Source organism: Mchenga conophoros, linkage group LG12, assembly GCF_057382185.1.
Source record: "Mchenga conophoros isolate Kocher_MC1m ecotype Shallow Benthic linkage group LG12, M_conophoros_male_GT1.1, whole genome shotgun sequence".
NCBI lineage: Eukaryota > Metazoa > Chordata > Actinopteri > Cichliformes > Cichlidae > Mchenga > Mchenga conophoros.
In genome coordinates, this window is record NC_140537.1 from 13,563,580 (window position 1) to 13,585,919 (window position 22,340).

A 22,340-nucleotide genomic window follows, 5' to 3' on the forward strand; every position below is an offset into this window, starting at 1 on the left:
TCTTTCAGCTGTAGATGCACTCACTGAGTTGTACAAGACAAGGCAATGAAACACATCCCTCTTCACATTAGAGGGGGTGCTTAATAGTATCGAGCCTCTCTCAGCTGCAGCTGGTGCATTCAGATTTTAAGCCCGAGTGAAAGCCCCAAAATTTGGGAACATAATAGTTGTGTTTTTACTCAAACACCATGAATGGGTCTCTGTTCTACAAAGAAGGGATGCCAGTTTAGTTTTGTTTGGTAGTGTGCGGGCTTTGATTTCCGTTTTTCTATGTGACTTAAAGTCGTACGATTAAAATTTGAGCATCAAGAAAAACTTTGTTTTTCAGCAATGTTAACATAATTGCTAATACAATGATGAATCATAATGACTGAATGACTGAATAGTAATACATACAAAATCCCAGGGCTCTGTTCTGTAGCACTCAGGATGCTTTTACTTACTTAAAAAGGATGTTTTTTTTAATATAAATTAACACTTTCAATGGAAAAGGAATGCATATACTGTATTATAAGTCATTTGTAATGGCCAAATAAACATGTTACATTGTAATATGGTAGAATGTGGTGTTTGTGTGCTTACAGAAGTGAGACTGTAGGCCCACACCACCTTGTGGCCACATTAGTATGTTTTATGTTGAAAAATACTGTCAAACTATAGGACATTCTTAAAAGACATTTCTTTATAGAGGTCAAACACACTGCAATTTAACAAAACACCAGCAAATAAAAAAATCCTTCAAAAGCACACAAAACACAACATAAGTAGAATGAAACAAAATTGAACTAGATAGAAAAAAATATAACACACACACAATGGAAGTAGAAAACGCTTTAAAAAAACAGGCGGCAAGTGTTCATGGGGAGACAATAACGTGACGGAACAGCTGCGGCAGGGACAAGCTAGCAGTAAACAGCTAATAGCAAACATGTATCTACAGTATTGTATGAATCATGTGATTAAAACACAGATTACCTGAATCTTTTTCTAACTCATAACACAGATGAGTCCCCTCGGTGCAGTTCTTCGCACATTTTGGCTTCTGTCACTTTTTTGCTGGTCCATCGCATTATTATCTTCCCCAAAACACTTATGTTGTTTTTATGTTTTGCTGTTGTTTGTTTGTTTGTTTTTTTGTTTTTGTTCAACTTACTTTTGTGGGCTGTGTTTTTGGGGGGCTAAGGGTTAGGTTTGCTGGTGGTATCTTTAGTTGCAGTGCATTTGACCTCTCAGGGCCACCATATTTTTAGACGCTAGCTTACAGCAATGCAGAGTATAAACAATACTTTGCCTAATATTAAAGTCATTCACAACCGAATACTATGCACTGTACCCATTTAATATAAATACCTAAAGTCTATGAATTACTATTATATATATCCTTTAATTTTTTTTCTTTATAACTGAAAAACGAAAATAAAATAAAATGCAACCATGTAATTTTCAACCTGATGGATAAAGTAAGCTACGGTATAAAAATAAATGTTAACAAAAGTGTGAAAAACAAACTGAAAAACCAATGATGTCTCTGATCATCAAGGACAGCAAAATGAAAAGAAATTTGAATATGAATGTTACTCAACAGTTCTGCATTAATCATTTAGACTAACTGGTGTTGTTACAGTTATTCAGCAGCTGTGTCAGCATCTTTTAAAACCTACTTTACTTTACTTTTCTCAAATAAACCAGTCATTATTTGTCATAGGTTTTATTGGACATGTGCATGTTGTAATAACATACTCATTTTCACATAATATAGCTACATTGCATATAACATCAATATCATTTTTATTACATTTATTTCAATAATCCACCATGATTTATATTATGCAGTATCTTATTTTTGATTAACAAAAAAACCCCTCAGCTTTTTGATTTTTGCACTTACATCTATGATGTACATTTTGAACTCTGGCAGGCATCAACTGACAATCAATTTCACTCAAACTTGTAAGGATTTTACCGTTTCACAATGATTATACGGTGGAATTAAAAAACAATAAAAGGAGCTCTAAGAAAGAAGACAATGTACATTCACAGTCAGATATATCAACCATAAATAATGTAAACCCTTAAAAATAAAATATAAAAAAAAATATATATCAAAATGACTTCTTTGCATTGCCGTCGCGGCTCATCCTGTCAGGCTCCAGAGGGCTCGTGGCAAATGGTGTTTCTCAGTTTGGCCAAGACACCTCTGAGTGAAAGGACGGCACGGTTTTTCAAAGATAACCATCAGTGCTAAATGTGATGGCTCATTTTCATAAATTACACACTCAGTGTGAAAATTACTCCTCTCTTACTTATTCTCGGCTGTGCCATTATGAATCTGACAGTTGCGTACTGACACTGAGTAACTGTAAAATGTAAAAATGAAGCCCTCCATTACTTATGCATAACATAACAAGCACCATATAGCAGTGCCATTCACAAGAAAATTGTGCATGTACAAAAGGAAAAAGTAAGTAAACTATTTTCCCAGATAAACTATAAAGTTTAGAGACACACAGAATATCAGCAAGCACAAATAGCAGCAGGGGAGGAAAGTGACAATCTGGATCACTCAGAGCTTTGCACAACATCTATTTGGTTTGACCAGGTTACAAAACAACATTCACACGTTTATGCACCATTGAACACAAGGGGTCACTGTGGCTACATAAACAGAAAAACACAGGCAACATGGAGAATCTGCAGGGGGACCAGGACTCACTTAGACTTTTCACTATTGGGTCTTCTCTAAAAGCGTGATATTGCCATACTATATCACCATATGAATCTATAGCACTCCTTCTGGAAGACATTTATAGTGCCTGGAGAAGATAAAACATTCTTCAGTGACAGCTTGGATTTTCAGAGACGTGATCAAAGAAAGTTTTGTCGGTGCAAAAGATGCGTGGCAGAATTGTGAAATCAACTGCAGAGAAGCATCGTGCAGTTGGCATTCCTAAAACTTGTCACCGTTTTACCTTTCTACGTGGTACAAATGAATTTCACAAACGTAACATTCCTTGGCTGTGTGTGCTTTGGAGTGCATCTTATGCTGACCTACTGCTAAGACCTCCTAAAACCTATTGTACATCCATTAAACTCAGTAGTTGGTTAGCAGTTTTTTTCTTGTCACATTGCTTTGAAAATTGAGGAAAATAAACTGTAAGTAACGATATTTTTCACTAACTGTACCTGAACAGTCGCCAACCCTGTCTACACTGGATCCCACTGTACCATGCCTGTTACAGACATGGCAGCACCCCAAAGCAGGAACCCTGCTTTGTCAAGTGGCAGATGAATAAACCTGAAAACCATTGTATTCAAGTATAATTTTGCAAGATATACTCTGTGTGCAAATGTGTTTGAAATAATAAAACATTCTAGCTCATTAAAATGCATGCTTTTCCTTCTTTTTTTTTGTAAACAACCACTATAAGACTGCAATGGAAGACCCTCACCCACACACAAGTGTCACAATCAACTGGACATCCCTGAGACAGCTCCATTTGATTTGACGCTCTTGTCTGTGTAAGGCATGCTTTCAAGTTAGAGAGCTGCTGGGCTTTTGTTCTTCTGCAACAAAAAAAAAAAAACGAAGAAAATCGGGAGCCACGACATACTCACGACACCAACTACTCTAATACTAGCTAATTTAACTACATGTGACAACACAGTTACAAGCGCCAAAGTCAGGGGTTGGGAAATGCAACCATTGCCTCCTGTTGACATGCAGCTAAGACATCACCATGAGCGATCTACAGCTTGAACAGATCTAGCATTTGCAAACACTGGACATCCTTTTTGTGCAGCTGTAGTCATTTGGGCGCCATACAAAAATAATTAGGGAATCAGGAAAGCAGGGAGGATGTTGTTGTTAATTTTGCAAGGAGTAGAAGTGTGAAATAGTGGTGTAGCTTTGTTTTTATTGGGGATACATGGAGATTGTTTAGTGGCTTTAAGTCAGTTTGACAGCTCTTTATTCAAAATTAGGGGTTAGCTACATTTTCACTGTTTTTACTATGACACAAATATACTATTTTTAGATAAGAAGAGATAATAAACTAGGTGCTGCTTTTTTATTTAAAATAAAATATTTGGCTATCTTCCCTTCCCCAATAACTTTAATACAGCGCCTCAAGTTACTTGAACATAACGGCCACGATGAATTTACAGCACAAACAAACAAGTGAGAGCAATATTGTTTTGTTTCGTATTCATGCATATACAGGCTTCAGTGTGGAGTACAAACAGTTTTGAGTATGATTACTTAAGCTCGAGGCAAGGCAGGGAATGTTTAAGACATCAGTGCCTAACTGTATTCTACTTTTTGTTCGTTTTAAAAGAGTTAAACCATGTAGGCAGTGGCTATCAAGTGTGTACATTTTCACATCAGGCTCAGTGTACATGAATTAAAGACGGCATCCGGTTGGTCCTTGTTCGGAGGGGGAAGAAGGGGTCTGTCCTTCAGTTTGCCTGTCTCTTTTTCTTTCAGGAGGAGAGGGAAGAGGGGCTTATGCTGTCTCAGTCTGAGAAGAGACTGGCAAAAGATTTGCGTAGATTGCGTATGGTTTCGGCCTTCACTTCGTCCTGGCTAAGGCTGGCTCGTGGCGCTGGGGTTTCTGGAATGTTGAAGGTATTGGTAAGAGACTGGGACTTGCTATAAAGAGAGGAAAATGGCAATAGAGGAGAGGAAGAGGCTATTAAAGTCATGCAGCAAACCCATGGAATGAAAAGACTGGCGCAAGGCAAGACAGAGAGAGGGAGAGAAATGAGAGAAAAGGCTCAGTAAACAATGATAAAGCGCATTCCTTTCCTCGGGTCATTCAGTATTACCTTATCATTTCAAGTTAGCTTTGAATATGATATGGATATTGAATGACTTTTCTGGAAAGCAAAGTGATGCATGTTTTTGTATGCGACTGACAATAAGAGGGTTTATGTCTCATTGTCAGGAGAGCATAAAGAAGCTCAAGTATTAAATCCAAAATCAGGATTATGTATTCCTAATTTTGTGAATTATTTAGGTTACATTCTGTTCACGCAGCAACGTCAACCCGATATAAGGTGTCCTGTGTGGCACCGATGGAACATTGCAGCTGGATAGGCGCAGCTGTCAGTACTGCTGTGGAGGCTCACTGTGCTTCTCATAAGAGGAAAGAGTGACACACTGCAGAGCGCACTTCCTACTTTCAGCAGAAGCAAGAAGTAAAGAAGCTAAAGCAGGCAGAGACTACCGAATCATGGCTAACCCAGTTAAATTAAGGCGTGAATGATTTTGCTTACTGTATAAATAAATAAATTGTCTGAACACCTGACGGCAAAACGGCAATATGTGATTACATGTGTCCAGTTTTTTTTTTTTTTAAATTAAGAAATGTAAAATTTCACCCCGAGGCCCGTACAGCATCTGCGGTGATTCAAACACTGCGCTCCACTGCGATGCTGTCAATTTACCAGTTGATCTATGCCCATTCGCTTACCCATCGTCACTAGTTTGGGGTAGTAATCAAAGAATGAGATGCTGATACAAGGGGCAAAATGAGCTTTTTCCAAAGGTAACTGGCCTCCCCCTTAGCAACAGAGTGAGGAGTTTAGCTATTCAGGAGCATCTCAGAGTGGAGCTGCAACTATTCCACACCGAAAGGAGCCAAGTGAGGTGGGTTGGGCATCTGACACTGATGCCTCCTGGGTGTCTCCTGGGTGACGAGTTCTGGGTATGCCCTACAGGGAGGAGGCCCCGGAGGCACACCTCAGTATTCTACAAGATAATCTGGAGAAGGTAGCTGGGAAGAAGGAAGGCTTCCCCCAAACCGCCCGGCGATAAGTGTAAGAAAATGGATAGATGGATACTCAAAAACTCCATGATACTAAGGCCTTGCAGTGGGATTAACTTAGACCTGATGGTCTTGTCTTGGAAACCCTAGAGGTTTTATTGCACTTGGAGGTACGTCATTAAGTCTAGTAATATTATCTCCACTTATCTCTCCTTTCCTCCACTCGGCATGTGTCTGCTCCACTCCATGTGTGTCTTACACGGAGTAAAGAAGGAGCAGAGGAGACTCGAACTCACGGTGAATCAGAAAGCAGAGGAGAGACGCTCAGCACCAGCAGGCTCTCACACTGACCTGAAATAGACAAGCTGTGCTTTGAACTAAGTATGCTATCACACAATGAGTTATGTTTAATAATGTTAAAATATCTGATGAACATGTGTAGCCTCACTGCCAGTCGATGGCATTAGTTTCATAAGTTTCACAACAATCTAGATATGTAAACAAGGTTCAAAAGTTTATTTACATTAAAGGGATCTTTAAATATCACAATATGTAGCTTCATTACGGCTTCCGCTTGTTGTTTTAACGTATCAGGCGCTCTGCACAGACTTTGAAATGTTATGTTACGTGAAAGTGCTGCTGAAGGGCTGAAAAGTGTAAAAATCAATAAACCATGCACATTCGGGTGGCTCATTTGTCATTAAATAGATTTCCCATGTGGCATGCATGTCACAGTGCAGGCAATAAGAAGGGATCTTCTGCTTGAAGGATGAGGTGAAACCGATCCCATTTATCATTCACAGCTACTTACTTTAGTTGTGGAGAGCCGCCCATAGCCGGGCTGTCCTGACTAGGCTTCTGTGGAGGCTGAGGCTTCTGTTGCAGAGGAGGTCGTCCTCCTGGGCCCCCCTGACCCTGAGCGGCAGGACGTGGCTGCTGGGTGGTGGGTGCTCCAGGGCGTCCTTGTTGGCCGGGAGCCCTCTGTTGCTGTGTCCCTCCCTGTGACTGCTGTCTAGGGGGCATGGCAGGCCTCTGCTGTGGTGGAGGTTTTTGGCCTGCAGATGGTTTCTGCTGCGATACAGACTGCTGCCTCTGAGCTTGAGGGGATCCTCCTTGGCTTCGCTGAGGAGAGCCCTGACCAGACGTAGGTCTCTGACCTTGAGTCGCAGGCCCTTGGCTTGCCTTAGTCTGGTTACTGGGGTCACCAGTGGCAGGGCTGGCAGCAGATTGTTGGGTCTGTACAGGAGGTTGGCCTTGAGGTTGTGGACGCTGCTGAGATGGAGGGCTTTGCTGAGGACCACCTATCGGAGATAAACAAAAGAAGGAGACGAATCACATTCAAATTCTGAAATATTTTTCAAGACCCTAAAAGTCCAGTTCTTACCCTGTGGTGAAGGACGCTGTTGAGACTGCGGGACTCTCGGTTGTGAGACTGGCTGAGGAGAAACTGCTTTCTACAAGTTAACAAGGGGAAAATATCAATACAAAGCAAAAATGACATTCATTAGATGGCTAAGCAGAGAAAATGATAATGTATAAATATTTTAAATGTCTCTTAATTTGTTCCGAAGATTTTTCTTCCACAGCATGATCTAGCAAATCTCTTAATCACAACATTCATAACATTTTAAGCCACATTTAGAATTCTGACGGAAATCTACGTTCTAACTTACCTCATAACCAGAAACTCCTCTTAACCCTACACTGAATCCTTCCACACCATTCAAGTCATTTCAGGCAAAGTAAATCACAGTGTGGTCTGTTTAAAGTTGTTATTTGATTGTCTCTCTGATGTGACCATCTCAGATTTAGAGTACCCCAGGGATCCATGCTTGGCCCACTACTTTTCTTAGAAACACAACATGTGTTTTTAAAAAGATTAAAGAAAATATAATGCAGATCCTGTTGACTTGAAGCTCACTGAGTCTTGTTTTAATTGTTTCTTTCATATTTTTATGCCCACTAATATACAGTTAGGTCCATATATATATTTGAACACTTTCACAGGTTATATTATAGTTATATAATGGACATAATGTGTAGACTCTCAGCTTTTATTTCAGGGTATTCACATTCAGATTGGATGAAGGGTTTAGAAGTTCATTTGAGGCGTGTCCCTTGCATTTGGAAGATTTTACTGCGAACACACAACATGCGGTCAAGGGGGCTTTTCATGCAGGTGAAACAAGCCATCCTTAGGCTGCGAAAAAGAGGGTTAGGGTTCTCTGCAAGATGCAAGACACTTATAAGCCTCAAGAACAGAAAGGCTAGGCTGGACTTTGCTAAAAAGACATCGAAAAAAGCCATCCAGTTTTCAGTTTTGTAAAAACAATCTTTGGACAAATGAAACCAAGATCAACCTCTACCTGAAGGATGACAAGGAAAAGTATGGCGAAGCCGTGGAGCAGCTCAAGATCTAAAGCACACCGCACCATCCGTAAAACACATCAGAGGCAGTTTGTTGCCTTGGGTGTGCAATTTTTTGAATGCAATCTTTTTGTTCAACCTGCCGAATTAAAGCTGAAAGACATCGAACTTAAAATTCATTTTGGTAGTCTACAGAACCAAAATGACAAGAAAAAGTGTCTCTGTCCTAATATTTATGGATCTAACTGTACTTACAGTGTGTTACTACTAAAAGTGTGGAAGATAAGGAAAAGTTAGGGTGTGCTGGAGCAAGGAAAGCATGTCTGTTGTTTGAGCACCTGTGCTGGCTGTCCTGTACGGACTGTGGAAGAGCTTGAAGTACGTGGAACAGTCTGGTTCATTTTAGAAACCACTAGTTCTGCAATATGAACGCGATCCTCGTCCTGCTGGTCCCCAATCAGTGGCATCGAACAGTCATCAACCTTAAAAGACCACAACTTGATATAATTAGTGGACTCCCCTTAAGATCATAGAAAACATTGATATCATTGTCACGTAGTACCTCTATGATGTAGTCCTTGCCATCTTTACCATGTAGAGCCTCCACAGCACAGATGTCCAACCCTCCAAAGATATCGGAACAAGAATCCACCCACATTCTGTACCTGCCGTGACACATTAATCAGACCTATTATAGTGCAGTGCGATACAATTTGATTTACAGTTTTATTTCATTTTCAACTCTGCGCTCTTACTTGTCTGACATGGCCACTTGCTCAAGCATAGATGAACCAGTATTGGTTTTCCAGTTGCCAGAAATTGATGTTCGCCTGTTAATTAAAATAAAGACTTAACTCTATTCTAACCATTTTCACTGTTTTTATTTTCATGCATGAACCTGAGAGGAAGTTTCACTCACATGTAAGCCTTGTAATTGTTGCCGATCTTCTGAATGCGCACATCATACTTTGCATCAATAAATGGCTCAGATGTGGCGTAGGTCTTGGTCAGTGCCACAACACTAGCAATATCTTGAAAATCATACTGATTGTCCACTTTCACCTAAAGCAGCAAGAGTGAAAATATTAATATAGTGACATCAGCGTGTTCACGTGGACCTGAGAAAATACTTAAGAACTCTAGATTTACCTTTCCCATCCCTGAGTGAGCATGGCCCATCTTTACCACTACAGGAAATTGAGGGGAGGTAATCTGCAAAAAGAACATTAAAACATGCTCAGATTTCTTATAAATGAACTTTCTCGTAGTGCCCCAGTGATTAAAACACCAATTATTATATCAGTTCTGATCGGGGCAGATATTACGATTGGTACTGATGGCCTGAAAGCCAGCCCAGTACTGTCAGGCTGTGACAGCAGGGAGGAATTAAACTGCTCTGCACCAACCCGTCTCAGTTTAACTGTAGCAACACTAACTTGGAACTCAAGAAATCAAACACTCACCATCTACCAATTACAAAAAAAAAAAGTCGATGCTTAGAAAATGTGAGTGCTCTCAGCTGCTACATAAGATTGAATATTGACATGGAGGTAAATTACACCCCTGACATGTGACCCATGCAGAGGTTGTGTGTGTGTGTGTGTGTGTGTGTGTGTGTGTGTGTGTGTGTGTGTATGGGTCTAGGTCCTTGTTATTTGAAGAGAGTAGCCATGAAAACAAATGAAAAGGAAGAGGAGAAGGACATAGGGCAAAAACTCACCATTTCCTTGTGGTTTGGATAGTAAACCTGCTCAATCAGTGGGAACTCCTCTGAGCCAAGCTGCTTGTGAAGCCTAGACATTTGAGCAAACTGAAACGTACAGAAAGATGCTGCTGCGTAGTATGTCTATGTCACTCAACTAAGTGTGTGCTGGCTTTAAATGAATGCCTTAATTAAATCCTACTCACCACCCACGGTTTGTCGCAGAAATTGTAGACCGAGTGCAAAGAGTTCACACTTGGCAGTCCAGCGTACTGCAATCCAATCACTATGTTACGATGGTCTCCATTCTTGTCCATGCTGAACGCATGCTGTCTGATCAGCACAAAGTCTGGCTTAAAGGATCTGGTTCAGGGGACATGAGCAACATATTTAACAGCACTAAAAAAACAACAAATCAGTTTGATGATTCATTCCATTTGGGGCACAGTGAACGTTTCAGCAGAAACTCGTAGTTTTACCAGCGCTGCAATTTTTTTTCTAAAAAGAAAAATTTTGCAGAGAACTTACTTTGTAACTTTATGGCCACTCCTAATTGCATCAATGTTCACATTGTAGGTACCTGTGGCATTGGCCACCAGGTTGATCTCAGAGAACTCTGCCTGAAAGGACAGTATCAAGGTCAAACCCTAATAAACACTTCAGAAATCACAGCGGTGATGAGTGGAGCCAGCGGTCAAGCAGAACAAGACACAATTAAAGAATATCAGGCTCTGTGTGAAATTCATCCTTCCTGTTTTGAGGCCACATAAGAAAGAAATGTAGGAGAAGAAAATGCCTTAGGCAAAGAAGATTTTAAAATGTTTATGGGCTTCTCTTCTGTTAAAATGCTGCTTAGTGGATTACATCATGAAAGACCACTGAGTGAAACTGTAGTAATAAATATAAGGCTGCACATTTCTCCTCACAAATAGATTATTGGTCTGCTATTGGCCTAGACAATCTACAAGTCTGCATCACAAAGCAAAACTTACCTGTTCCACCTTGATGTCAAATTCCCCATGGACCTTTCTTCCTCTGAAGACCTTCACCCTGATTTTAAAGCAAGAAGTTAAATGATTACATCAAAAAGTTGATATATGGATGTGATTTTAAAATTTTGCCTTTCTATATTTAATATTTGCCATTATTTTGGCAAATTTTGAAATTTAGAGAATATATATATAAATATGGATGTATAAATAAAACTACTGGTGTTGCATCAGGACAGGTCAGCTTCCGTTTATTGTGAATATCAATCCTGTCTCGATAATAGCAAATTTCTTAGTTTGCTATCACTATTGCATAATGCGCGCGGAAAAGAAGCTCGACTGTCTGCTGAAATCGTTTTTCTTCTGCACTTACAGCCGCTTCATTTGACAAATAGGTAATCTCCATATTCATGGCGGCCATGAACGCATAGTGCACTTGCGTAATTTCAGATTATCAGCAGAATGCAACACGAATCGATCACAAGAAGAAAAAACAAGCTGATCGTCAAATGAAAATGGCTTCTCTGCCTTCGGTCTGTTGCGCCTTTGCCATGGCACAGTTTCGGCGCACAAAACCTCCCACCGGTTGTTTCACGTGATGGAAGGATACCTCTCAACACCGGATGAATCATATGACCTTCTAGGAGTTAGGCCACCGCAACCCACGGTCTGGCACACTTTTGCTGTCTAGACGAGGCAGCGCGCTGCCAATGCGCACTGCTCTTACCAGTCGGTCTGCTGGTCGTCGATGACCAGGAGGATCTTAGCGCTGCTGGAGACACCTGCTCGGTCCGCTGCCTCCGATAAGGTCGCAGCCGCAGCAGCTGTGGTCTGTTTGACGGCGTTGGAAATGGATGAGAAGAAGCCTCCACCTCCACCTCCACCTCCAGACTGCTGCTGTTGCTGCTGCTGCGGCTGCTGCTGCTGACTGGTGGACTGGCGCCTCTCTGCCGGCCCGGGCGACACTGCGGGGCTCTGCTGCGGCGCATCGGGGCGTTGGAGGTCGGTCATGTAGCCATTGGGTAGGTTGGACATGAAATTGCTGTCCGAGAGTCGTCGTCGCAGGTAGTTCATGGTGGATATTTGTTGAAATGACGAAGGAGGAGGATGTGGGGGTCCAAATACACTGAATGCGACTTACAACTCGGTGTTCAGTGGGGAAATGAATGACTAGGCTACTTTCCCATGTGCAGGAACAGGACCCGATGTTACCTACAGAGAAAACAGGTCCCGTGTTAATATAGAAGGAGAAGCTCGACTATCTGATCATAACAGTGGCGATGAGTCGTGACGGTGTAGCTTAAAGAATTTGCTAAGATGCAAGAAGAAATCAGCCCTACTTCACCTTAGCAAATTGTGCAAGCCAATTATCAGTCTCCGTGTAAAGACTGACGCAAATAAAAATATAAATTTATTGACATTTTTTAACATGTATCCTGTTTCCAGAAAGCCACCTAGCACTTCAGCAGCCTGTAGTAACAGCCACAACCGGGCATGATGAAGCCTACCTGGGAGTGTATCCAAACTGGTCTGCCCCAAGGATGACTTGATGATTCCTCGTTATTACCTCCTGTCTGTCACAGAAAAGCTCTCATATGGGTGACTCTCATATCCTCCGTGCAGGCAAGTCAGGCATCAGGCTGAAATAAATAAAGCTACAGCCCTTCCTGCATCACCGCCGTCCTTCTCATCAAGCCCCAGTTTTTTCCGTCTGCCCTGCGTCACTCCCAGTCATCCTGAGGGAGAGAGGAGCTGCGCGGTCGTCAAGTTGCAGCAGGGTGATATCCACACTTCCGGTGTCTCTTGGGGGGGAAAGAAAGAAAGAAAAGTCTATGCATATCTAGGGCTGATTTTTTATTGACGTCAGAGTTTGGACATAGTTAAACTAAAGAAGTAAAAATAGCAGCCACAGCTAAAACCGCATAAGTGGCGAGCTGTTGTTTTGTTGAGTCTTATTAGCGTTGTTGAACTTCCGGCATTGTTCTCGTCAGTATTCTTGTAACTTGACAAGCTCCATGATGGGGGTATCAGGGTGGTGCTGATGAGAGCGGAGAAGCAGGGGCGTCGCTCGCTGTTGGACATGATCCTGCTGTTGGCTGCAATACCTCTGGGTGTTGATTTCATTCGGGCATCCTGCTGGCTCCAATAAAGCAGCAGCGGCACACCAACTGCTGGGTTGTCAGGCCTGCTGAAACAGGGTGTTACTTTTGATTTTCAACTGAGTCAATACAGACAGTGAGGGATGCGCCGTCTGTTAGTGATACTCGGAGCCCACCCCCCTGGGAGCCATGGGTTGCTCTATGGAAACTGTACCATATGGCAGAAACTACAGAGACACGGATAGAGGCCTAGAGCCGGGTGCATTTCTTATCTAAATCATTAATGCATTTTAGAGATAATAAATAGCCTATTGCTTGCTAGTAAAAAATACCGCTATTTAGCTCCGATCTTAAGAGTTGGGAATAGTGAACTGCCTATTAATGTATCATTAGTTTACATTTATTTTTCAGTGGATGGATTTTAGTTTTATTACATTAGAATTTGTGTGATTTCATAGAAAGTGGCTCGATTACTTTAGTTCACAAACCAGAGAAGCAATCGCTCTCTAGCTTGCCTTTCTTTTTTCTGTGCCCCTTTTTTCTGTCATTATCCTGCCCACCATGAAGGCATGCCCAGGCAATGCATCTGTCAGGTAACCATCAGTACACACTTTCGATTATTCAGAAAGGGGAATGCTCTTTGTGCTCTGTGGTGTGTCGCACACAGCTGCTTTATCATGGATCATACAAGGAGGTTTATGATAGTTATTGACGGCGTCATTTATTTATTGGTGTTTTCCTCGGGTGTTTTCTTGCTTGCAGTCACCAGTGGAGTGGAGTCTCCTCACTAAATTAAAATATAGATTAGTGTTGCAAGTTTGGCTAGGCTAACAGAAAATAATTATTTCAACTTTTACCCAAAGTGATGAGGCTACTTTCTAACTTAATGAATGCCCTACCTTTATGTTTTTCTCTGTAAATGTGTTTATTCCAAAAGAGAGATCATGGTATGCTGTGTGTGCTTAAAAAAATCAGATGGAAACTGAACAAACAGGGGATAAAAAGAAGTCACAGGCCTAAACTACTATCTGCAGCAGATGGGCATTTAAAGGTCATGGCTTTAAGAAGTCTTCCTTTAAAATCCAGCAAAGAACTGGCGGAGGTCCTGAGGCATGCATCTGGAACTTCAGTGATCGTTCTGTTTGCTGAAGCCTCATCAGAAATGGCCTCTGCTTAAGGGTGGCTGTAAAGAAGCCGTTCTTAAGGAAGGGAAACAGGGGGGGAAGGCTGCGGTACACAAAACTACACTAGAACTGGACTGAAAATCAACAGGTCTTAATTAGAAAATTTAGGTTTTGGTTCAAATCATCATCAACATGTTCAGAGGAGGTCAGGAGAGAGGTAAAGCAAGTATCTACAGCCATTTGTAAAACACAGTGGAGGCTCTGTCGTGGTCTGAAGCTGCTGAAATGCAGAAGTGTTAAAGATCTTGTCAAAATTTAGGAAAATATGAACAAGAAGGAAAAGTGAGATCTGGATCCACTATCTGGAAATTATCTGATTGGCAGCAGCTTCATTTGTCAGCATGACACTGATCTCCAGCTCACTGCCAGTACAGTAAATTCATACCTGAGTAGAAAAACACATCAGTCATGAATTGGAATTCAACATTATTGAAGGAGTGTGAGATCATCTCTACAGAGATTAGAACAAGAGACAGAAACATCCAAAGAAGAGCTTTGAATATATTTCAGGAAGTCTGGAGAATTATTCCTGAAGACTTCTTAAAGAAATGATGAGAAAACGTACCTAAGTGAGTTCAGGCTGTGTTAAAGAATAAAAGTGGTCATAGCAAATATTGACTTTTAAGCTTATTAGAATTGTATAAACTATGTTTTTGTTCTTTATACTGTATGTTTCCATATAGCAATAAATCTTGTTTCCCTAGCAAAATATAAAGAACTGAGGGGTGAGTCAAGACTTCCTAGAACATCCTCTTGAGCAATTACCGTTTCTGATGTGTAAGCATTACATTACCCCAGTGACTATATGTTATCAGCTGATTAAGAGTGTGAAGCCCTTTATCATGTTTATAGAATCAAAACTAGTATCAGTATTTAATTTCTGTTTAGTATAAAACTAAACCCAGATTCTTTGTGGCTGTACTGAAATTGTAGAATAAGTTTTTGTTAGTACAGCAAGCCAAAATGCCTTGATTGCCGCTGGACAATCGTTGCAAAACTAGAACTTCTACAGCTTCCCTGGCCACTTGCAGATTTATAACCACATTCATTTCATTTTTAAAACGTTAAACTGCATTTTCCCCCCCACAAGTTATTTTCCTACCCCTGACCGTGCTATTGCTTTGTACGACATAAGGGGGCACTGTTGAGCTTAAATTAAACCTAATATTTTCCATGCACGTATGAACAGTGGGACTTCTAAAAGAGTAGCTTTTTATCACGTTAAACAAAATTCACCAACCTGTTAGGGTAAAACTCACAAGTAGAAATCTCCCACTTGTATATCAACAAAGTCCAGACAGCACAAAATGGTATTTCTCAATAAGTTTTACAGATACACCTTAAAACAATGACATTAATAATGATTTCCCCCCTTTTTCATTAGAACTGTCACGTATCTAAGTGAGCTGCCTCCGAGGCCTTCTACATGTCGTCAGACTCGCATTACACTCTCAGAAGATTTTTTTTTCTCATGGCAGCAGCAACATTTTCAGTACTTAGGGAGTCTTTGTCTGGCCATCAACAAAAGCCCTCGGATTACTGGTGAGGCAGGCTCAGAGTACAGCTGCATGCGTGTATGGGCAGGTCAGAAGAATGACTGGAGCTCCGGTGGGCTAAGCACTCGGAAAAATGCAGTTTGGTGAGATTGCAGATTAGGAGGGAGGTGGGAGGGGGACAGGTGTTGATTCCATGTATGGGGAAACCCGCAGGCACACTCTACAAGGAACTGAAAGAAAATAATTGATGACGGGGGGGGGGGGGTTGTTTGTTTGTTTTTTCAGGATGGAACTTTTCGTATAAGAGAAAGTGCCGAATAAAGCAAACAGTTCTCTAATCAGAGTAAAGTCTGGTATACTGTGACATTTAGCGCCTTTTTTCTACTTTAGCGATGGGCCTAACTGCAGGCACATTCCCAACTGTACAGGAATAATAATGAGTGAACCGGGGCTCCTCATTGGCCCGGGCAGCAGCCAATGGAAAGGCAGGAAATGAGTCACAGGTCTGTCCGCACTCACCTGATACTTTACCTGACGGCGCTCAGAACCAGCGTCTCATTACCTTTCCAATACAGTCTATAACTGAGGCTCTTTGTGTCCTGTAAAGTCCAGCAGTCAAGGTGTTCCTCTGTATTTGGGCTCAGCAACACAAAGATAAGGAGCAATGGCTGTGGCTAACTTCCAATACATAACTCGGATGAGCAGTGGCTTCAAGGTCTACATTTTAGAAGGTAAGCTCGATTTACGCTTTTTTAAAAATGTCCTCATGTTTCTTGATGACAGTGAATACTTGGATCTGTGGAAATAAATCTCTGCTGTGGTTGTGCCATATCATTTACTTATTAGTATGTGTATTTAATATGTATTTCTCAATATGATATGAACTATATACAACATCTGTGTTAATTAAGTGGCATTTAGTCTGTCTGTGATATTTAGGTGAAGTCAGGCAGAAAGAATCAGATACGGTGACAATCAAATGACAGCGATAAGTAAACAATCAAGTATGTGTACTGCTAGAACCACGTTTGGCTTTATCGGTTAATATATTTAATACACTGAATCTTACATACAGACTCTGTAAATACTCACCTGAGGCTTTAACTGAGATTTTCTAAACCATGCGTTTCTGTTGGGTAACAATAAAATCAGATTTAAATGCAGTGAACCAAAAGGTCAGGAAGCATTTTCCCTCTGCTAATAAGGAAGAAATAACCATGCCCGAGGCATTAGAAAATCAGCATAGGTGTGGTTATACCTACCCCCCTCCACAAAGCTCACATGTGCTATTGGAGAGTTTAGATGTTAGGAAATGTGAACTGGAGTGAGCAGTGTGGGCGTGAAGGCTGTTTTGTTTTTCTCTAGGAATGCAAAACCAATTTAAACAGACTGTCTCAATTCAGTGTGGCACCACAGACTATTGTTTCTTTAAATACATCCATTGGCTGATTTGAATACAGTTTAGCACTGCTGCCCGTCAGTGTGGATTTCCAAGTGTTAACGGAACACACAGTGCAATTGTGCTGCCATTACATTTTCAAACAGTGCTTGTGTTTTGGCTGCATGCATTACACATCAGCCTGGGGATGTGACTGCAGGCTGATTTGCCCAAACGCCCCCCTGTGTGGCTTTGGTTGACATTTGATGGGTGATAAACCTGCAAAAGACTGAGACATCCAGCCCATTTAGTGTGTCTGTCCTGCACTGTAGACATGCTTTAAACTCCTCTGATTGAACAAGCCACTGACATCAGCAGCTGCCTGTCGATGTGTTTCGACTTGTGTAATTGCAAAGATCCAGGATGTGTACGTGTTTCGCCTTGATGGCCTTTTCACAAATGGTTGACGCCCAAATCGGGGTCCTCAGACACGGAGAGCAGTTTGATGTTTTTGCACTCCATCCAAACAGGGGGAAAAAAACTTGTTTGCGTGTGACTGGGCTGAATGCCAATATGTAGAAAAACAACATTTACCGTTAGCATTGAATCAGCTGTGAAGTGTTGTAACCCTCACTGATCAGGTAAATCGAGTTCTACAGCTTAACGGAGTTTACGATTAACGGTGGCAAAAAAAAAAAAAACGCTTTCCCACGAAAAGCAGTCGTGCAAGTTGATGTCATGGATCAAAACAAGCAGTTAGTCATCACTGCTTCACATCATTGCCAGTTAGATACAATCACAAACGTCACAATATACCGTCAGTGATCTGACGTAGGATCGGCGTTGGCAAAGGGACCGCGGGCACCCCTGATGGGGTCGTGTTTCTTTGAAAGTCTGCATGCTTCTTCTAATCCCGCATTTTAATTTTGCTCTGCAGGTCAGCCTCATCTCAGAAGCGAAGACAGATACAGACATATGACACACGACCGGGCTCGAACCCAAACGGTGTATCCAATCAAACGCAAGCGCAGCCACGAGAGAGGTCTGACTTTGGAGGAAAGGTTGGTTGAGCTGTTTAACTTTCCTAAGAACATTTTCTTTTGATAGATTCAACTTATTAAATGCAAATTCTGTCAAAAAAAAAAAAAAAAGACAGCAACGAGGGTCTGAAACTCTTTCAAATAATTGTTTCAGACGAGAGCGAGCGATGAGCCGAAGCAGGCTGGCCCAGAGAGCAGCCCCAGCAGTGTTCAGCAGCCAGCAGAGTCCAACACAAACCCTGAGTCCAACACCCAGCCCCACCAGCCCTCTGCCCACCCATGTGTACTACACACCAGTCATGGATGAACCCCTTGCCCTCATCAAGAAACCCAGAAAAGAAACTGAAAGCGCAGAGGAAAAGAATAAAGGCACCTCTTCCAGTCAAATCCAGGTAATTCAGCAAAGCCTGTCTAGAACACAGGGTATTTAGGAGGTCATACTGTTTACCCTACTGTATAACCTCAGCATAGCTTCAGGCCACCAACCACAGGGGTCCATTATCTGTAGTCAGTGAATCCAGCTGCACAAGCATTCTGCGTCTAAGTGTGTCTGCAAGCCTAAGCTTGCCTGAGCTATGCAATCCAGCCGGATTCGGGAAGAAAATGTGAGTAATGGAGGGAGGAATGCCATCAACAAGACCAAACAGACTGCTTTCTCTCTGACCTGTTTATGCCACCACACTGGGAGGGAGCTGACTTTCACGCGCAAACCCAACCAGTTTAATCGGTTTTCAGATCGTGTTGTTTTTAATTTAAACTGTTGCAGTTGAAGAGCGAGTACACAGTCAGGTTTAGCCAAAGTCAGAACAAAAACACAAAGTTTGTGGAATGAAACGAAAGCTTAAAACCAGGGTTACAACCTGTGCTTCAAGTCTAATTACTTTGAGTCTAATTACTGACCCATTTCTTTTTCTTTTTCTTTTTTCCAGATACGTCCCTCTGTGATCACTTGCGCCTCCTCGTTACGAAACCCCTCTTCAAGATCCGTGGGCCACTCATCAGGTCAGTCTCACACTCACTTGGAATGAGCTCATTTACCCAGAAGGTCACTCCCTAGTCATCACACGTGCCTCATAGCACAGCCATACCACGCACTTTTACTGACTCACTTAGGTGTGTATGTAAAGGTTTGCCATTCGTCTTCTATATTGCAGTGGTTCCCAAAGACAACTATGATAACGTCCTCGAGGAGCATTTCCAGAGGAGCTTGGGTGTTCACTACCAGAAAGCTCAGTCCCAGCAGCTCTCCATCAGCGTGTCCGTCGACGACCACTTTGCCAAGGCTTTGGGAGACAAGTGGCTACAGATTAAATCCAAGTCTTCCTCCTGTTCTTCCACACCGCCCAGCAGTCCAAGTGTCACTCACTCCCCCACCTACAGCCACAGCCCAAATCTGTGCCGCAAAGAGTCCACAAGCAGCTCAGTGCTAACGCCCAGCCACTGGTCTGTCAATTAAAGTAGAAATGGCATCTGATCCTGGTGGAAACTGGACTCTTTGAGACTTTTAACATTTCACTGCCACTCTGCAGACGGCTCTGCTGTCTGTCTGGCTGCAAATGCCAGTGCAGGAGTTGACAGAGCGAGCTTACAGATGCAGGAGTGCTGTCAATTTGGATCTCCGCGTCTACAAGCTTAATACAGCAACACAAACAAATGTAGCATTATTTGGGACATCGACATATTTTGTTACATTTCTATCCTCCGCTTGCTTGATAGCATTTGAAAAGCTGAGATAATGTAGATGGTGATGTGGGATGATTGGGGAAAAAATCCTTTACATTTCTTTTTGTAAATGTGTCATTTCTCTGAATGCCAGTTACACTGTATTATATTTATAATCTGATACCCCTGGGTGCTTTACAGTCTAAGTGACTAGCCTATCTGCTGTAAAATGTGCTTTTAAACTGTACACAAACCAGACAATTAAAAAGACCTAAAATTCATATCTCGTAAACCGTGTTTTTGTTCCCTGAGTGTGAATGGTCTGGACAACAAATGTCTCCAGAAAATGGGACGTTGAAATAAAAATGAGTAAAATGAAACGAATCGCCTTTCAAACTAAAGGGACGTGAATCCAAGGACACCTTGTTAAGATAGGGCAGGGTGGCATACCAGACAACCTAATTTCAGTAGTGAGTCAACGTGTGTCTAGAACACATCCGGCACTGCGTTTTAACTAGCGGTTGATGCCACACACAGGAGTGGAAATTAAATGGATGTACGGGTAACTCATTCTGTACTTTTTCCTGGAGGTTCTACAGAATGTAGGGAGCAAGTTCCAGCAGGCACAAAGCTTGTGCTTTGACATTCCTGTCTCCTGAGAAAATGACTGTGTAAGATCCTACAGATCCTGTTTGGCAAGGGATAGGAGGGAGGGAAGAGTGGAAGAAAGGGTTGGGCTAACATAGGCCTGAGCATGAGAACCAGCCACACTCTTCAGTTACTGATTTGCATGTCCTATCTTGCCTAATTTTAAATGTAAAAGGAAACATAACAACAACAAAAAATTACAGTGTTGGGCTAGCTGAAAAGAAGTGGGGATTAACCCAACTGTCATGAAAAGCTGAGCATATAGGGGAGAAAGCTTTAAATGAGGGGTAAGTTGAAAGAGCAAAGTGAAAATCCTCCTACTTTAAAACAACTAAAGCTAAGTATTAAACGTTGGCTTTACTCGCTTATGTGGCTTTAGTTTAAAGATCTGCGCAAAAACCTGAAATCCACCAAACGATGATGTGAAGTTTGCACCTAACAGACTGTGGAGGGGGTGCATGCATACAGCAGCAAACAGTGACCAAACTGCTGATTATTCATTTTTCTCCTTAAGACACAAACTGGTATTTCCACTCATCAGCCCGCGTAACCTGAACACGGACAGGAATGCCACCTAGAGGCCCTCGGGTTACCCATATACAGCCGACTTTGTCAATGACAAATGGTCTCTTGTTGCATTATGGACGAGTCAAATAAGCAAAAGCAGAGCTCTGTGGGTAAACCTTTTGATGGGGGGACCTTAAGAAACTTAAGGAAGAGGATAATGCTTTTCCCAGTTTACCGCTAGGAGGCGACTGAACATCCCTCTTGATTAATAATCCATTTCACATGTGCTTTCATATGCTCTGACAATGCAGCGTGAGTGAGTGTGTGTGTTTACTTTTCATTGAATGTTTTACACGGTAGGAGGAAGTAATCTATCTAAAAGGAAAAATGGGTGTGATATTCAGTGCTAAATGAATCTGTGAGTCGACCACATTAGCTAATATTTTTGCACCAGATAAAGTCATACACTGGATTACACATACACTCTGTTTAACCAGGGTAAAATATTAACATGTCTCATATATCAACCACCGCAGTTCAGCACAGCTAAGCTGAAAGTGGCTCACAGATATAAATTATATAGATCAACCTGCCATGAGAATGTCAAGAGAAGGGCTTCTCATGCTGCTGCAAAACAAAATGCACATTGTTGTGTGAGGCAACAGGGGCTGGTAATTACAATCCTAAATACCTCAAACATGACAGAAAACACCATTTAACTCGTAGCAATAGTAATTAAGTATGCCTCACTATACAGGAGATTGACTAACCTTTCTGGGAAAGTTCCTTAATTTCTCTGGTTTGTCAAAAGTTAGGTCTCTGTAAACAAATTGAGAGACTTTTTCTAAACAGTTTCAATTCTAAGTACTAATCTCCTGAGAAGATGATTGCCTGGAAAGATTGCGTTTCTGCGCTGTGGCTTTGTGCTCGGTTCATTTTTCAGAGTTCGTCTTCGAGCTATGTACTTAAATGACAAAAAAGATAGTTATCTCGGATAATTGTTTAAATACAGATCATTTGGATTTACGCTCACAATCCCTGACTGGCAGCATCGTTCGTGGCTGCAAGTGAATATGATAAGAAAGAAGCCCTTTAACGCAGCTCTGTGCTCATCCCCAGTTTCTGGAATTGCTGTTTATACGGAGCATTATGTGCGATCTAATCTTTAATATTTTCTTAGACAATAAACCTCTGTGAACATCGAAATGTAATGAATAAAAGAAATAAATAAACATTAAACAAATTATAAATATAATACATAAAAGGCACAATCAGTGGTGTGTTAGTGAAGGGCTATAACAAGTAAATATGACTGGAAAACCTTGCAAATGCTCTTGTTATGTAGAGCGTCTGATATTAAAGGAATAATGTGGATGAACACCACATGGGCATCATTTACATGTAAAGTAGCCACAGAAACAGTCACAAAAAAATGAATCATCTATGTTGTGGGTGGACAACAGATATTCATCTGTGACTGTAGCTGATTAAAGCTGCTGTGTT

The 22,340-nt window shown here is 41.6% G+C and overlaps 2 protein-coding genes across 3 annotated transcripts; one reads left to right on the forward strand and one right to left on the reverse strand.

Moving 5' to 3' along the window:
* Nucleotides 1–1,692: 1,692 nt before the first annotated feature.
* Nucleotides 1,693–12,574, reverse strand: syn1 (synapsin I). Of its 2 annotated transcripts, none has more exons than XM_085293818.1 (14): nucleotides 12,332–12,574; nucleotides 11,551–12,035; nucleotides 10,827–10,884; nucleotides 10,363–10,454; nucleotides 10,041–10,197; nucleotides 9,853–9,942; nucleotides 9,282–9,344; nucleotides 9,052–9,194; nucleotides 8,888–8,962; nucleotides 8,695–8,797; nucleotides 8,471–8,614; nucleotides 7,150–7,219; nucleotides 6,577–7,066; nucleotides 1,693–4,648 (listed from the first exon to the last, which is right to left on the reverse strand). In XM_085293818.1, exons 2-14 carry the CDS (start codon nucleotides 11,895–11,897, stop codon nucleotides 4,513–4,515), a joined length of 1,968 nt encoding a protein of 655 aa, XP_085149944.1. In that variant the 5' UTR covers nucleotides 11,898–12,035; nucleotides 12,332–12,574; the 3' UTR covers nucleotides 1,693–4,512. The 2 variants fall into 2 exon arrangements, with proteins under 2 accessions (XP_085149944.1, XP_085149945.1); XM_085293819.1 differs by having other exon boundaries at nucleotides 1,693–4,610; nucleotides 12,332–12,573.
* vgll4l (vestigial like 4 like) lies at nucleotides 11,719–19,957 on the forward strand. The gene is made up of 6 exons (XM_085293820.1): nucleotides 11,719–11,845; nucleotides 16,210–16,333; nucleotides 17,918–18,041; nucleotides 18,175–18,412; nucleotides 18,950–19,022; nucleotides 19,175–19,957. The coding sequence occupies exons 2-6, from the start codon at nucleotides 16,267–16,269 to the stop codon at nucleotides 19,474–19,476; spliced, it is 804 nt and encodes a 267-aa protein (XP_085149946.1). The 5' UTR covers nucleotides 11,719–11,845; nucleotides 16,210–16,266; the 3' UTR covers nucleotides 19,477–19,957.
* The last annotated feature ends 2,383 nt before the right edge of the window (nucleotides 19,958–22,340 follow it).

Excerpts from the sequence above, each read along its gene's own strand:
- syn1 (XM_085293818.1), bottom strand. The coding sequence starts at position 11,897 with ATGAACTACCTGCGACGACGACTCTCGGACAGCAATTTCATGTCCAAC. Across the intron at positions 7,067-7,149 it reads ACAGCGTCCTTCACCACAGG|GTGGTCCTCAGCAAAGCCCT; the intron begins GTAAGAACTGGA and ends TATCTCCGATAG. Across the intron at positions 4,649-6,576 it reads GGCGGCTCTCCACAACTAAA|CAAGTCCCAGTCTCTTACCA; the intron begins GTAAGTAGCTGT and ends CTCTCTTTATAG.
- vgll4l (XM_085293820.1), top strand. The coding sequence starts at position 16,267 with ATGGCTGTGGCTAACTTCCAATACATAACTCGGATGAGCAGTGGCTTC. Across the intron at positions 18,413-18,949 it reads CCTCTTCCAGTCAAATCCAG|ATACGTCCCTCTGTGATCAC; the intron begins GTAATTCAGCAA and ends TCTTTTTTCCAG. Across the intron at positions 19,023-19,174 it reads ATCCGTGGGCCACTCATCAG|TGGTTCCCAAAGACAACTAT; the intron begins GTCAGTCTCACA and ends TCTATATTGCAG.